At 42.9% G+C, this 16,896-nt stretch overlaps 1 protein-coding gene across 1 annotated transcript; it reads left to right on the top strand.

The window, feature by feature from the left end:
• Positions 1 to 68: 68 nt before the first annotated feature.
• Positions 69 to 16,461, top strand: sesn3 (sestrin 3). Its single transcript, XM_013134516.4, has 10 exons — positions 69 to 387; positions 5,553 to 5,618; positions 8,013 to 8,213; positions 11,127 to 11,309; positions 12,250 to 12,489; positions 12,630 to 12,777; positions 13,087 to 13,205; positions 13,305 to 13,495; positions 13,593 to 13,737; positions 14,442 to 16,461. Exons 1-10 carry the CDS (start codon positions 313 to 315, stop codon positions 14,526 to 14,528), a joined length of 1,455 nt encoding a protein of 484 aa, XP_012989970.1. The 5' UTR covers positions 69 to 312; the 3' UTR covers positions 14,529 to 16,461.
• The last annotated feature ends 435 nt before the right edge of the window (positions 16,462 to 16,896 follow it).

Here is a 16,896-nt window from a genome sequence, read left to right as displayed (position 1 = left end):
GTCGCCATTGGCTGGTGGGCTGGTGGGTGAGGCTACCTCTGGCAGAGCAAACTGGAAGTTCAATCACCAAACTTTCTAGCGTTGTGCGTGGTGAGTGATGAGACTGGGGAGGACGAAGCCTCGCATACCAATCGAGAAACGGCTTCGTTATTGAACAACTCTTCGGTCTCCCCATCTCCAGCCCACCACTACCGTCGGCACAAGAGCAAATAAGGGATATAAGCTGCAGTCGTCCAATTTAACGAAAAGCTTAGAGCTGCAGTGAAAACTTTCTTTTGACTTGTCTAGCACGGTTTTACAGTGGCGGCCAGCATGAGCGTCACTGCGGACTTCTCCCCCAAGCCATTTCACTTTTGTAACATCTGTCAGAAGGTCATAAGGAAAAAGGTATGTTGTTTTCTGATTGATTTCTCCTATTGTTACTTTTTGTAGTCGAACGATAGCAGGGTTTATCAAGGTGATCAGGCAGGCCAGCTGACAAATCAAACCCTTTTAAATGAAACCCATCTTGCTGGAGTAACGTTATTTAGTCTTTCATTTGATTGAGTCGGACTGCAGAAATATTGCATCTTTTCGCCTCACTTATATTTTTTAATTCACTACTTTCTGTTTTTCAATATAATATATTCTTATTCGGTCTAGTATATACATCCCTTCTATTTTTAAAAAAAACTTTTTTTTTTATTCCATTTACCACATATCCCATGACAGTCAGGCCCCTGTCTTTTCCAACTTTTCAGGCAACTATTGGCAACATATTTTTCCACTGAAATGTGTTCTCTCCAGGGATGGTCGTCAAACAGTATGGTAGAGATGGAGTTGGAGATACAGTGGATTGATGATTGTTAGAAACATGTATCTCTCCTCCCACTTCTCTCTCTGTGTGTCTGGTGCCTTGCTGTCTTGAGTCTGACAGCTGTTCTTAGTAGCCAGTACTCAAGTCAAGGTACATCTGACCCACGTTGAAGGAGGCATCACTGGGGGAAGACAAGAGACTGGGGCACTTTATGTAATCTACCAGTGCCTCATTTATAAACATTCCATACTAATATACCCTGAGACATGTTTATTGTCAATTTTTTTTGTAACTCAATTATTTGTCACATCAATTATTTGTCACATTTAATAGAAGGGGGAAAAAAACAAACCTTTAAATTGAGTTTTGAGGAATGTTGTTATTTGTGAGAGGTTCAGTGTTGATTGCATGAGTCAGATGATTGCTGATTAGGATAGATATATGATTTTGTTGTTAGCTTTTGCATGGTCCCTTTACCATTGAGGTCTCTCATAAAAGTAGTCAACTAAGTGATTTAGAGAGAATTATGTTCTACTTTTTTCAAAGTGGATTGTTTATGGTTTGTAAGATTAATACTCAGGATTATATATACTAGGACATTGTTCCCAAGTTCCATACCCAGTGAACTGTGACCATGAAAAGTTCAACAGAATGTATATGGTTTTAAAACACTTGTGGAAAGTACAGTGCAGTAACATACAGTAGATTAGGGTAGCCTACAGTAAAATACAGTAGTATACAGTGGAGTAGGTTATAGTAGGGTACAGTATAGTAGGCTACAGTGTGGAGTAGGTTATAGTAGGGTACAGTATAGTAGGCTACTGATTGGAGGATGTTATAGTAGGGTACAGTATAGTAGGCTACAGTGTGGAGTAGGTTATAGTAGGGTACAGTATAGTAGGCTACAGAGTGAAGTAGGTTATAGTAGGGTACAGTATAGTAGGCTACAGAGTGGAGTAGGTTATAGTAGGGTACAGTATAGTAGGCTACTGATTGGAGGATGTTATAGTAGGGTACAGTATAGTAGGCTACAGAGTGAAGTAGGTTATAGTAGGGTACAGTATAGTAGGCTACTGATTGGAGGATGTTATAGTAGGGTACAGTATAGTTGGCTACAGAGTGAAGTAGGTTATAGTAGGGTACAGTATAGTAGGCTACTGATTGGAGGATGTTATAGTAGGGTACAGTATAGTAGGCTACAGAGTGAAGTAGGTTATAGTAGGGTACAGTATAGTAGGCTACAGAGTGAAGTAGGTTATAGTAGGGTACAGTATAGTAGGCTACAGAGTGGAGTAGGTTATAGTAGGTTACAGTATAGTAGGCTACTGATTGGAGGATGTTATAGTAGGGTACAGTATAGTAGGCTACAGAGTGAAGTAGGTTATAGTAGGGTACAGTATAGTAGGCTGCAGTCTGGAGTAGGTTATAGTAGGGCACAGTATAGTAGGCTACATTGTGGAGTAAGTTATAGTAGGGTACAGTATAGTAGGCTACAGTGTGGAGTAGGTTATAGTAGGGTACAGTATAGTAGGCTACATTGTGGAGTAGGTTATAGTAGGGTACAGTATAGTAGGCTACAGTGTGGAGTAGGTTATAGTAGGGTACAGTATAGTAGGCTACATTGTGGAGTAAGTTATAGTAGGGTACAGTATAGTAGGCTACAGTGTGGAGTAGGTTATAGTAGGGTACAGTATAGTGGGCTACTGATTGGAGGATGTTATAGTAGGGTACAGTATAGTAGGCTACATTGTGGAGTAAGTTATAGTAGGGTACAGTATAGTAGGCTACAGTGTGGAGTAGGTTATAGTAGGGTACAGTATAGTGGGCTACTGATTGGAGGATGTTATAGTAGGGTACAGTATAGTAGGCTGCAGTCTGGAGTAGGTTATAGTAGGGTACAGTATAGTAGGCTGCAGTCTGGAGTAGGTTATAGTAGGGTACAGTATAGTAGGCTACATTGTGGAGTAGGTTATAGTAGGCTACAGTGTGGAGTAGGTTATAGTAGGGTACAGTATAGTGGGCTACTGATTGGAGGATGTTATAGTAGGGTACAGTATAGTAGGCTGCAGTCTGGAGTAGGTTATAGTAGGGTACAGTATAGTAGGCTACAGTGTGGAGTAGGTTATAGTAGGGTACAGTATAGTAGGCTACAGTGTGGAGTAGGTTATAGTAGGGTACAGTATAGTAGGCTACAGTGTGGAGTAGGTTATAGTAGGGTACTGTATAGTAGGCTACAGTGTGGAGTAGGTTATAGTAGAGTCCAGTATAGTAAGCTACAGTGTGGAGTAGGTTATAGTAGAGTCCAGTATAGTAGGCTACAATGTGGAGTAGGTTATAGTAGGGTACAGTATAGTAGGCTACAGTGTGGAGTAGGTTATAGTAGGGTACAGTATAGTAGGCTACAGTGTGGAGTAGGTTATAGTAAGGTGGAGTTGGGTAAAGTATGATGCAGTAGATTAGGGCCCAGTGAAGTAGGGTATATGTTGGACAGTCTTTGGTATATTTGTAGACTTTTTGCTATATTTGTATTTAATTGTTACTTGAATATTTAATAATAATAATAAACTGAAAATGTTCATGCGTTTCTGGTCAGATATTTGGCTATTTATTATAATTATTTTTGTAACCTTCTTTTTGCTCTTTTATGTCATTTACTTATTAATCAGTTCTAAGTGGTCCAGGATTTTGTTTCTCCCAGGGAGAGAGTACACTGCAGCAACCTCTCTGTGTGTCATCACAGCCACGTTGCTCCAGCAACAGGCACTCATCTCCCACCACACACAACTGGCCAGACAGGTAGAGGGCAGAGGAGGAGAAGGAGAGGGAAGACGGAAGGGGAGCGAGGGATGGATAAAGGGAGCGAGAGTGAATGAGGAAGGGAAAGAGGGAGGTGCTTCTACCAGGGTGCACCTGTATGCAGCCCTGGGCAAGTCTGTCTGTCTGTCCGTGGGAGACACAGGGCTTCAACTCAATTAGCTAAATTCGCAGGACATTGCCTGTCTGTTGACAGAGTGCACATTCAAAGGTCTGTTATATAACAAGACATATGCCACTGGAACAGTGAGTGGTCTCTGACACACACACTTTCACACACACTGATAACTACATTGTTTTACTGTGTATTTTTGGGTTTAATGGCGCTTACATGCATGTTATCCAATTCTACTGTAAACCTATCCAGCTTTGAACTTGAGGCCCTCAACAATTATATACATTTATCACCATGGAGATGTACTGGGAGACATCTAATTACAAAAGACTGCACCATTCTATTCTTTAATAACTGATTAGCTACGTATATATTGATTAAGTAAGAATTATTTTTTTAAATAAATAGTATAATTCTAGGGGTGTTTGAGATGCATGTGTTAGCAAGACTCCTATCCCTGAGCTTGTGTGCCAAGTTTAATCTCTTTCAGTCTAGATCTACTGTAAACCTGTTCTAACACTACAGTGTGGTCAAGAAGAATGTTTTAGCATATGTTAAGTCTTGAGAGTGTTTGGAACATAAGCATCTCATTTGTTTTTCTGTACCTTTTATAGTCTTGACTGGCTAATCTCAAAGCCCTTATAAGACACCATGGTAGAATGGAGCAATGCATTCCAGATCTGTGGACATTTTAGAGTTTGTGTTCAATGAGGTTATCAACGGACATTGTACCAGGAATGATGGATGGCTGGAGATATCATCCAGCATTCCATTCATATGACAGGTAGATATTTGGTTGTTTTGGGGGTTTCTCCAGGTTTGGAAAGTTGGGACAGGATGGGCAAAATAAATAAATGTAGGTGCTGAATTTTCATAAAATAAATAAATGAGCTGTAAGCAAAAACATTTGTAATAAAAAACAATGTGGCTATTTTTGCATTTACATGTGAGAAGGACTTGTGAGAAGGAACTATGTTTTGATGTAACATCATGACTTGACCTTTCAAAATAAGTATCTTCAGTTGCATGTTATAGTGCCACCATATGGGCAATACTGTTATAAATGCGGGGTAACAAATAATTCACCCATTGTTTTTCAAAATGGGAATGAAATTACAGAGACACATGCAATGTCCCTGAGAGAACTTGTACGCAGAGAAGTTGTTGGTATACAGGATGGCTCGAGCCCTCAAGATTATAAATGTCTGTGTGTTCAAATTCTGAAACAAGAGAAGGCTGACCAATATATTTTCCTTCATTTGTCTCAGTTGCCAACTTGGGATATGTTTCCCACTGTCCTGTAGACGCAGCTGTGTTTTCTCTCTACTCCGAGATTTAGGTCAGATGAAGTGAGGACAGACTGACTCTTCTAGCCCAGCTGTGATCACTTCATATGTCAGTTTGAGTCTGTCAGTCAGTACATTAACTGACATACTCGGCCTAACGTAATGTACACTGTAAAACGCACACACACAATAGACAATGTGAACCAAGCTGCTGTTCTTTCCTCCGTCCAGGTTCTGTTTCCAGTGTTCCTAGCTAATGTGTGTGCATACTGGCTGTTTGCTCACCTCAAAAGGTTACAGGCAGAGTGGGTTACTTTAGCTCTTAGCAAACGGACCCGGTGCAGAAAGGCCTGACTGTTACATTTCAAACCTCATTTCTTTATGCCCTCTTTAACTGGATCTCTTAATTTAATGTCTGCCGACATGGCTGAAAGTCCACTTAGATGAATAACCCCACTAACCCCAACCTAAGTGTAGTGTGGTTGTCTTTGTTTGCTCAGCTAACCCGGTTTCCCTCTTTGCCGCTCTTGTCTCATCTCAGGAGAAAGGAGTAAGCGTGCAGCGACCTTTCTCGAGTGGACCCAGTGCCTTCATTCCAGAAGACGAGGTGAGAAAATGCTTCACTTTTCAGCTTTGAGCCCATGGGTGGGCTGGCCAACTAGCATTGTGGGCAAATGCCTGATGAGCTGGTCCAATTCATGCCTAGGGCCTGTGTAATTATATATTGTTTTTAGCTGAATTATAATTATCTCTCTAATAACTGGGTCCTTAAGTAGAAAATTGTCTGGATCATAAAGAGAAAAGTGGGACAACGTGTTAGAAATGACAGAGCCGCGCAGATCCACGGTCCAATGTCCAGCTGGCGACCCGGATTCTGAACCTGTCACCTCGGCTTCTCATCGTCTTTCTCCAAATAATTCAGTCAATAGAAGACATTGAGAAAACGATATAATTAAGGAGAGTGACTCATCTCTCTCAACAAAATAAAGGCTTGCTAGAGTGAGTGGTGAAGAGGCCACAGCTTCACGTTACAGCTCAGCGCTGGCCCAATGTGGATATTTCACACTTTTGTCTTGTCCTGGTCCAGCATCTCCTTGAGGTAGGCAGGGTGTCTGTGAGCTCAAATGTGGTTGTTGGCCGGGGAATAATTCAGCTCCTGTGTGCTGGCCTAAAAACATCCTGGTTTACGCAGCGGAGAAGATACAGAACGGCTTAGGAAGATTGGCTTTGACTCTCCTGCTCTTTCTATGGATTAGTTGCTAATACAAGGCTATCATTTCGAATTAGATATCCAAGATAATTGATTATTCAGTTGTGTAAACTTGCAGATATCGATAGCGCTAGAACCCACCTTCCAAGGTAGCGTGCCCCATATTTTCAGTGGAGCCATCCTGGTGGTTTGCCTGTATTATAATACTGTCAGAACTTCATCCAGTTTTTGTGCAGTGCACATGCATATCCCTCCATTTTCCCGGGACTGACAGTCGTCTGAAACATGCCAGTGTAGATTCAATCATTTTGGAAATAATGATGCAGGCTATGATAGGTCTATGTTACATTTTATTCTCTGAGATAGGTCTATGTTACATTTTATTCTCTGGGATAGGTCTATGTTACATTTTATTCTCTGGGATAGGTCTATGTTACATTTTATTCTCTGAGATAGGTCTATGTTACATTTTATTCTCTGAGATAGGTCTATGTTACATTTTATTCTCTGGGATAGGTCTATGTTACATTTTATTCTCTGGCTCGTCATTTAAACAAGCCCTAAATCAGGTTTCAGCTTGACTGTAACACAATCTAATACTCCTCCTTCCCTTCCCTATTCTGCCTCACCCCCCAACCCTCTTCCCTATTCTGCCTCACCCCCCAACCCTCTTCCCTATTCTGCCTCACCCCCATCCCTCTTCCTTATTCTGCCTCACCTCCCATCCCTCTTCCCTATTCTGCCTCACCACCCATCCCTCTTCCCTATTCTGCCTCACCACCCATCCCTCTTCCCTATTCTGCCTCACCACCCATCCCTCTTCCCTATTCTGCCTCACCACCCATCCCTCTTCCCTATTCTGCCTCACCACCCATCCCTCTTCCCTATTCTGCCTCACCTCCCATCCCTCTTCCCTATTCTGCCTCACCTCCCATCCCTCTTCCCTATTCTGCCTCACCTCCCATCCCTCTTCCCTATTCTGCCTCACCTCCCATCCCTCTTCCCTATTTTGCCTCACCTCCCATCCCTCTTCCCTATTTTGCCTCACCTCCCATCCCTCTTCCCTATTTTGCCTCACCTCCCATCCCTCTTCCCTATTCTGCCTCACCTCCCATCCCTCTTCCCTATTCTGCCTCACCTCCCATCCCTCTTCCCTATTCTGCCTCACCTCCCATCCCTCTTCCCTATTCTGCCTCACCTCCCATCCCTCTTCCCTATTCTGCCTCACCTCCCATCCCTCTTCCCTATTCTGCCTCACCTCCCATCCCTCTTCCCTATTCTGCCTCACCTCCCATTCCTCTTCCCTATTCTGCCTCACCCCCGTCCCTCTTCCCTATTCTGCCTCACCCCCGTCCCTCTTCCCTATTCTGCCTCACCCCCGTCCCTCTTCCCTATTCTGCCTCACATCTCATCACTCTTCCCTATTCTGCCTCACCACCCATCCCTCTTCCCTATTCTGCCTCACCACCCATCCCTCTTCCCTATTCTGCCTCACCTCCCATCCCTCTTCCCTATTCTGCCTCACCTCCCATCCCTCTTCCTTATTCTGCCTCACCTCCCATCCCTCTTCCCTATTCTGCCTCACATCTCATCACTCTTCCCTATTCTGCCTCACATCTCATCACTCTTCCCTATTCTGCCTCACATCTCATCACTCTTCCCTATTCTGCCTCACATCTCATCACTCTTCCCTATTCTGCCTCACATCTCATCACTCTTCCCTATTCTGCCTCACATCTCATCACTCTTCCCTATTCTGCCTCACATCTCATCACTCTTCCGTGAGTTAAGGTTGTGGAGGCCTCCCAGGTGGACCCCCAAACTGAGCAGCTTCTGGCTGAAGCCTATTCCCCATCGGGCTGTGTGGACCACCTGACCCAGGTGATGGGACTGCACCCTCACTACCTGGAGTCCTTCCTGCGTAGTCAGTTCTACCTGCTGAGGATGGACGGCCCCCTGCCTCTCCACTGCCGACACTACATCGCCATCATGGTAACCACTGTAGGATGAACCAGAGATTGGAAGTCGTTGTGTCTGAAATGGGACCCCAATACTTATTACTAGAACCCTGGTGAGCTTGTCCGAGGACTGTCCTACTTATAGACTGGTATTGGTGATGACTGTCCTACTTATAGACTGGTATTGGTGATGACTGTCCTACTTATAGACTAGTATTGGTGATGACTGTCCTACTTATAGACTGGTATTGGTGATGACTGTCCTACTTATAGACTGGTATTGGTGATGACTGTCCTACTTATAGACTGGTATTGGTGATGACTGTCCTACTTATAGACTGATATTGGTGATGACTGTCCTACTTATAGACTGGTATTGGTGATGACTGTCCTACTTATAGACTGGTATTGGTGATGACTGTCCTACTTATAGACTGGTATTGGTGATGACTGTCCTATTTATAGACTGGTATTGGTGATGACTGTCCTACATGTAGACTAGTATTGGTGATGACTGTCCTACTTATAGACTGGTATTGGTGATGACTGTCCTACTTATAGACTGGTATTGGTGATGACTGTCCTACTTATAGACTGGTATTGGTGATGACTGTCCTACTTATAGACTGGTATTGGTGATGACTGTCCTATTTATAGAATGGTATTGGTGATGACTGTCCTACATGTAGACTGGTATTGGTGATGACTGTCCTACTTATAGACTGGTATTGGTGATGACTGTCCTATTTATAGAATGGTATTGGTGATGACTGTCCTACATGTAGACTGGTATTGGTGATGACTGTCCTACTTATAGACTGGTATTGTTGAAGACTGCCCTGCACATAAAGTGTTATTGTTGAAGTATGTCCTGCATATAGAGTGGTATAATGGAAGACTGTCCTGCATATAGAGTGGTATAATAGAAGATTGTCCTCGATATAGAGTGGTATAATGGAAGACTGTCCTGCATATAGAGTGGTATAATGGAAGACTGTCCTGCATATAGAGTGGTATAATAGAAGATTGTCCTCGATATAGAGTGGTATAATGGAAGACTGTCCTGCATATAGAGTGGTATAATGGAAGACTGTCCTGCATATAGAGTGGTATAATGGAAGACTGTCCTGCATATAGAGTGGTATAATGGAAGACTGTCCTGCATATAGAGTGGTATAATGGAAGACTGTCCTGCATATAGAGTGGTATAATGGAAGACTGTCCTGCATATAGAGTGGTATAATGGAAGACTGTCCTGCATATAGAGTGGTATAATGGAAGACTGTCCTGCATATAGAGTGGTATAATGGAAGACTGTCCTGCATATAGAGTGGTATAATGGAAGACTGTCCTGCATATAGAGGGGTATAATGGAAGACTGTCCTGCATATAGAGGGGTATAATGGAAGACTGTCCTGCATATAGAGTGGTATAATGGAAGGCTGTCCTGCATATAGAGTGGTAATATTGAGGTTAGGATGTGGGTGTGGTAAGCTGATCATTCGGGCAGCCTGATCTACATGCAGCTGCTTGGTACAGGATAGGTCAAAGGTTGAACTAAAATCCCTTAGAGCCTCCCTCTCTCTGCTCAGGAGACCTACCAAACCCAAATCTCCTATTGACCTGTATTCATATCTCCCTATTGACCCATTTCATTAGCAACCAATGGCTCTCTTTCTTGGAGTGACGGATTCTGTTAGTTTTTGCTTGCAATGCAGCTTTTGCTAGATTGCTAAATGGGTGGCACAGTTTCACCATCGACCTTCAGATACCACCCTTGTTAAGGGGAATTTCATCCAAAGATTATTTTAGGTTGACCTATCCCTTTAAAACTTTCCACTCAATGCTGAGATTCCCCTGGGGTGGTGCAGGACTGAGGAGGCTTCTGTAGCTCACAGTGAAAGAGGGAGAGAGAGATATTTAGCAGGGCAGTATTTGTCCAGGTCTCTGGCACACTGGTCACTCAACACCTCCGTCAGTCAAGCTTTGGTATGCAGCCAATCACCATGACCCCAGCTCTGGCTCCGGCCACCTCCAACTCAGCCTCTTCCTGATGTGGCTCCTCCAGAACTAGGTCAAAGTGAGCCATCTCATTCTTAATGTTACAACAAGTAATGTCAGCAGGAACAGCTGAATGCAATATAGTGTTGAAGAACTACGTGGAGACATTTCATGTACAGAATAACATGCAATGTTTAGATTTTAGAACATGTATACAAATCATTTAGTTTAGGTCATGTTTTACAGATTTTAGTTTTTGAATTTACTTGTGAAAATATAGTATTTGATATATTTCTTTGAAACAAGCAAGAAGCTAAATAGTAGTCAATAGTAGAACTGTCAAATATAGTGCTAAACAGAAGATGGTGAACTATATTATAGACCATGTGGTTTGAATCCAGAATGCTGATTGGCTGTAAGATGTGGTATATATGGTATTTAAGCAATATGGTAGGCTGAGGGGAAGTTTGGCATAATGCCAGTATACCACAGCTAAGAGCTGTATTTAGAGCTAAGCTGTGGTATATTGGCAATAAACCAAAACCCCCGAAGATCCATTATTGCTGTTATGAACTGGTTATCAACGTAATTAGAGCAGTAAAATGTGATGTCATGTCCAGGGTATACGGTCTTATATATGACGATATCAGCCAGTCAGGATTCAAACCACCCAGTTTCTAATTAAGCGAATGGGGGTGTGGCGTATTACTGTTTTTAGGCACAGGGCAACAAAGAATGCCTGAATACTGCTCTCAGCCTTGCTATATTGGCAATTTATCACTCAACCCTGAGGTAGTTTATTGTTTTTATAAACTGATTACGAACATTTGTTCCTTCTTTTGGTATGCTCTCTCTCATACCACGGCTTTCCAGTATTCACCTGTATGATTAGACAGTAGGGTACAGCAGCTAATCAGGGAAATATAAAAGCCTTCTCTTTCTCCAGGCTGCAGCGCGTCACCAGTGTTCCTTCCTGGTGTCTCTGCATGTTCGTGAGTTCTACAGGATGGGGGTGTGTCTAGACTGGCTGAAGGGCCTGCAGTATGCCCCTCAGAGACTGAGGAACCTGAATGAGATCAACAAGATCCTAGCACATAGACCTTGGCTCATCACCAAGGAGCATATTCAGGTTAGAACACTTGCAGATCGCATACTCATATTGATACACAGTACCTGGCAAATTCACAGCCTCTCCCAGTTTTTACATATGGTTGCTTTTAATTAGGGCTTAGGATGTGGTATAAACAGACATAAAGAAAAGTAACAAGATAATGTGTAAAAAAAAAAGAAGTAATTAATACATATCCCTGATTTGTTCCCACCTTGTGGAGTTGTAGGAATTATAGCAACAGGACATTCAAAAACTCTTCCACTCTCCTCAAGTTTTTCTTTCACTTTTGGGCCACTAACTTCCCAAATAATATAACAATATTTTGGGATATTTAAAACAAAAAGGGCATTAGATGGCGCATGAGTTCCTGTGCTGTCCAGTGCTTGTTTTCTCACTGCACTGTTGTTCACGAGGTAGATAGCTAACTAGTACCAAGCTATGTAACTTAGCTAGCTACATAGTGGACATTGGCTGTTAAACGTCCCGCAGATACTATGGTAACGTGCAAATTAAATTAGAAGTTGTTGGACAACTTTGTGGTTCCCATGTATGATTAAAGTACTTCCAGATTCAGTACTTCCAGGTGGTGTAATGCAATGGTCATGTAACTCATGATGGTGTGTTAAGTCAAATGTTGGTTCTGAAGTCATTTAGGCTTGCGTAAACAAAAGGTTTGAAGATCTATATTATAGTTATTACACTTTTTATTTTGTCAGATGTAGATCAGTGATAGAAAATCATTGTTAAATAGATTTTAATCCCACTTTGTAATGCAACCACATTTGAAAATTGTAATAGAACATCTGAGAGGCACGTTAAGTACCTTATCCATGTGCACATAAGATATACATAACTTCTATTCACAAACAAACATGCATGTCTTTTAACAACATGCATACAAATATACATACATACCTAGATTAACACACTGGACCTCTATCAATCCCCTCTACCTCAGAACTTGGTGAAGACGGGGGAACACAGTTGGTCTTTGGCGGAGTTGGTCCATGCTGTGGTCCTGCTGGCCCATTTCCATGCCCTGGCCAGCTTTGTATTTGGCAGTGGCATCAACCCCCAGGTGGACGCACAGAACGCTAACGCCTTCCAGCCTGTCTACATCAGCAACTGCTGTACATGTGACCTGGCCAGTGACCATCACGTTGAACGAGACGGCTGTCCCAGCAGCACCAGCCCTGGGGTGAGGAGACACCATTGGACTCATTGTCCATTCATCCTTTATGCCTCTGTGCTGTGGAGGGATTGGGTTGGAAATGTGTCTGTGTGTGTGACTCAATTGGTACATTAATAAAGTTTTGGTTTCGTGTGTGTGTGTGTTAGGCCACTGACTCAGTCAGTGAGTTGGAGGCATTGATGGACAGGATGAAGAGGCTGCAAGAGGACAGAGAGGAAGATGAGGCCTCGCAAGAGGAGATGGCCACACGCTTTGAGAAAGAGAAGAAAGAGAGCCTCCTGGTGGGCTCGGGAGGTACTGCAGCTGTGCCTGTTTCTATTGTCTCTTAATTTCTGCTGGGATCCCTGTGACGTTGGCCAGTTTAGAACTTATTCCTTTAGCTCTGTGTGTTTTTGCATGTGGATTGTGTGATCTATGAATTGCATGGATGTCGGCCCAGCAAAAACCGAATCTGACACTTTTTTTTAATGTATGGATGTGGACATGTCATCTCCATAGACTTGTGGCTCCTGCTGAGAAAGCATCAGAAGTCACAGATATGGGCCACCTTTGGCTGTGAACGAAGTGACGACTATGTATCATCCAACTTGATTGTGACTGCAGATTTCGAGGACGAGGTGATGCCCACCTCCAGAGGATCTCGGTTTGTGGAGGACGCCACCTTTGGGTACCAGGACTTTGCTCGACACGGGGAGGACAACCCACCCACATTCAGAGCACAGGTGCGCAACACTCAGAAATAAAAATCCCTTTGGTTCCCCTATCCTGCCGCTAGGGAAGCACCTGTAGAGACCGAACGGACCTGTGTCCTTCTGCTTCAGGACTACTCCTGGGAGGACCACGGCTTCTCCCTGGTCAACAGGCTGTACTCGGACATCGGCCTCCTTCTGGACGACAAGTTCCGGACGGCGTGCGACCTGACCTACTACAGCCTAGCCAGTCACGAGGACGTAGACACCACCATGCTGCGACGGGCTCTTTTCAACTATGTGCACTGCATGTATGGCATCAGGTTAGACGGCGCCACCTCACACACATGCCCTTCACATGCGCCCGCCGCCTGGTCTCGGCCTGGTAGCCACTCCGGTCTGTTGGTGTGACGTCGGCAGGTATGACGACTATGACTACGGGGAGGTGAATCAGCTGTTGGAGCGCAGTCTGAAGGTCTACATTAAAACGGTGACGTGTTATCCAGAGAGGACCACCCGACGCATGTATGACAGCTACTGGCGCCAGTTCCACCACTCTGAGAAGGTTTGAAAATGCGTGCGTGCGTGTGTGTGTTTGTGTGTGTGTGTGTGTGTGTGGGATTTGCTTTACTTTGCTGAAGCATTCACAGCCACAAAGAGATTCCTGTGAATCCTGATATGCCTTTGTAACCAGGCCTGGGCTCAGTGGCAGCGTCGTTCATGCTGTTAGATTGTGTTTGTGCAGGAGGCTTGGATCGTGAGTACACTGGGACTATTGAGCAGAGCGGCAGCCAATGAAACACTTGGCGGAAGTAACATGCTGTTCATTTCTTTTCTTTTTGTTGTTATTTTGCGGAGGTCGCCTGTTGGAATCTGATGGTTCTCACAGAGATGAAAGACACCCGAGTTAGTCTTTTTCAGAAGTAGCAGCAGGGTTGAAGTGGGTCTTTGTCTTGATCTCAAAGCTCAGGGCAAGTCAACCTGGAACACATGTCTCATCTCTGACACGAAGAAGTTATCAGAATTGAGTGTATTTTCAAATCATGATGTCTATCAATAGATTTTTCTTTAGTCCCATTAAAAAGTCCCAGAAAAAGGATCTTACTAGGTTTTAGCAGACTCAAGTGACGTGTCTTTGGTAGCCTGCGAATGCATATCCAGTTTCCTGCTCAGTGGCTATCTACACTGCAGTCCACACCTTGGCAGTTATGAAAAGTAGCTCTATAGAATGTATGGTATGTTAATCCGCTGGCCTCTTTCCCCCTCCAGGTCCATGTGAATCTACTGCTTATGGAGGCCAGGATGCAGGCGGAACTGCTATATGCTCTTCGTGCCATCACACGCTACATGACCTGACCCTCACCAACTACAGGGGGCAGTCTGTCTCCAAGTGACCAATAGAAACCCCATTTTTGTCACTCCGCCTCCCCCCAACCCCACCACTGGCCTTTCCCTCTCAGTGAAACGCAGGAATGAGGCCTCACCGAACCAGGAAACTGTCTCTTCACCCGGCACATGTCTCTAACACTGGCCTTGATCTTGTGTGGCTAGAAGGGGAACTTTTATGTTTTTTTTTTTTTTTTTTTATCTTAACGCCATTGTAAAGTATGTGAAGATGAAGGAAATCCTACTGTGAGTGTATAAAATTTGACTATTCTCATCCTCCTTTGCAAAATCATAATGCCAAATTGGGTTTGGTGTAATGCAGTAAAGTGGTTGGAGCTCATGAGATACTTGTGAAATGTTTATTCTGACAACCTCATAAAGGAACGAACTCTAAGGAGGATACTAAATAGCATGAGACAGTGTTACCTGTAGAATGTACCTCTGAATGTAATGCCTGAATTTGGTACAGACCCACCAATATCAGAAGCCAGATGTTATTTGACTCGTGACAGCCCTAGCACTCTTGTGGCTCTCTGATATTTTGTAGAAGTGCAATATGTCTACTTAACTTTTTGTTTTATATTTTTAGCAACTTGAAAGGCAATGACACAAGTATTTTGTACAATATTTTGTCCTAATATATAATATGTATAACAACAGCTAGTGCGCCAAGTTTTTCAGCAACATTATCTGGAATGTTAGGACCCCCTTTTTTTCTTTAGCTCTTGCTTTCCCCGACTCATCCTGCTTGCAGCGTGTTTCTGCGCCAATATTTTCTCTGTGGGACTGGCTCTGTTAGACCTTACACTACTGGTCTGTATATTCACCGGTGTTGTAGTGTACATGAGAAACAGACGTCTCCAAACGTTTTGGATATCCCATTTGTGAAGTGCATGTCAGCATAGCCACGGGAAGGTGTTTATCATCAGGGGGCCGATAAGGGATGAGCGTGGCGGTATTGAACCCATGACAGACAGCTGACCGTCCGCCGTGGTGACGTGGTAATCGTATGCACAGCATTTGTGAGGTCATAGGAGTTTGAAGCAAATTTCGGAGTCTCATCCTGGGGGTGCTGAGGCTGCGCCAAGAGGGGGCCCTACATCACACGGCTATGCATTTCAACACTCGGATCCGCTTTGCAGTGCAATTTACTCTCTTCGTTTTCTATTACAGAATTTCACCACATGAGCAAATGCCTGACCCTGAAATCTGCACTGTTAACATTGTTAGTCTCACCAGCATTCTTTTGATGGTAGTTTCTTCATCAGTGTAGGGTTGGGAAAACCATGGTGCTTTTGTGAATCATTATTGCTCTTTGCACATTTGTATCTGCAAATGTAGGACCTACTGATGGCAGTGTCCTTTGCTTTATGCAAGTATTTATTGAAGAAAAAAATACCAAGTTGGAAATATGCACAAAAAAAACATCCTCTTGAATCTTTCTTGAATGTCAAGACTTTGAAAATTGAGTGTAAGTCCAAGTAGTTAAGACATATTTTTGAAGAGTTCGATCAATCCCTCTGAGGACTCTAAGGCATTCACAGAATTACTAATGACTATTTGACAAACTACCTAAAGTGTGTGTTGTGTTTTTATTTCTTCATTTCCCTATGTAAACGTCTTGTGTAAACATCAACAATTACATCATGCATTGTCCAGTTCATAACTGGTAGTCATGCACACTCAGTTGCCCAACTAAACTAAAAGGTATTTCTGGTCTGCAAGTTAAAGATGCACTTTTTTCCCCTGATTGTGCTTCAGGAATGTTAGAATAGTTTTAGGAGGTTATGCCTTCTTTATCAAAGACATCTTTCCATTTGTCAACAAAAAAGTAAATTTCTGTACTGTTTTTCACCTGTTTTTGTGGAAAATTTTAAAAACAATAAAGAAGTTAAGAAATTCATATACCTACGTATGTGTTCTGTTATTTTGATTTATCAACTCTGTATACACTATTGCTATATATTTAAAAAGTATACAATTGAAAAAAGGCATGTCTTCTTAACAAGAGCCCTTGTTTTAAAGAGTCTGTGGAATTTGAATAAAATAATTCAACAATTCTGCATTTTAGTCCTTATATAAAATATTTTTCATGAAACCTGAAAGAATTTGAGGTTGTATTAGATATAAATAGATTGTCCTGTGTAATCCAGTATTAAAGTGCATCCCTAAAGGTTTTAGTGAGTTGTCATTCATTTTGAGATGAACGTCTTGAGCCTTTGTTGATAACAGAATACAAATCTACTTTTTATTCTGATTTGTTATCTCCTGGTGAGGCAGTGTTTAGGACAATGCTCGTGTGTTTACTTGTTTGTTAACAAACATCATAAAAATACTG

Source organism: Esox lucius, chromosome 7, assembly GCF_011004845.1.
Source record: "Esox lucius isolate fEsoLuc1 chromosome 7, fEsoLuc1.pri, whole genome shotgun sequence".
Classification (NCBI taxonomy): Eukaryota; Metazoa; Chordata; class Actinopteri; order Esociformes; family Esocidae; genus Esox; species Esox lucius.
This window is presented reverse-complemented; position numbering and strand designations above follow the sequence as displayed.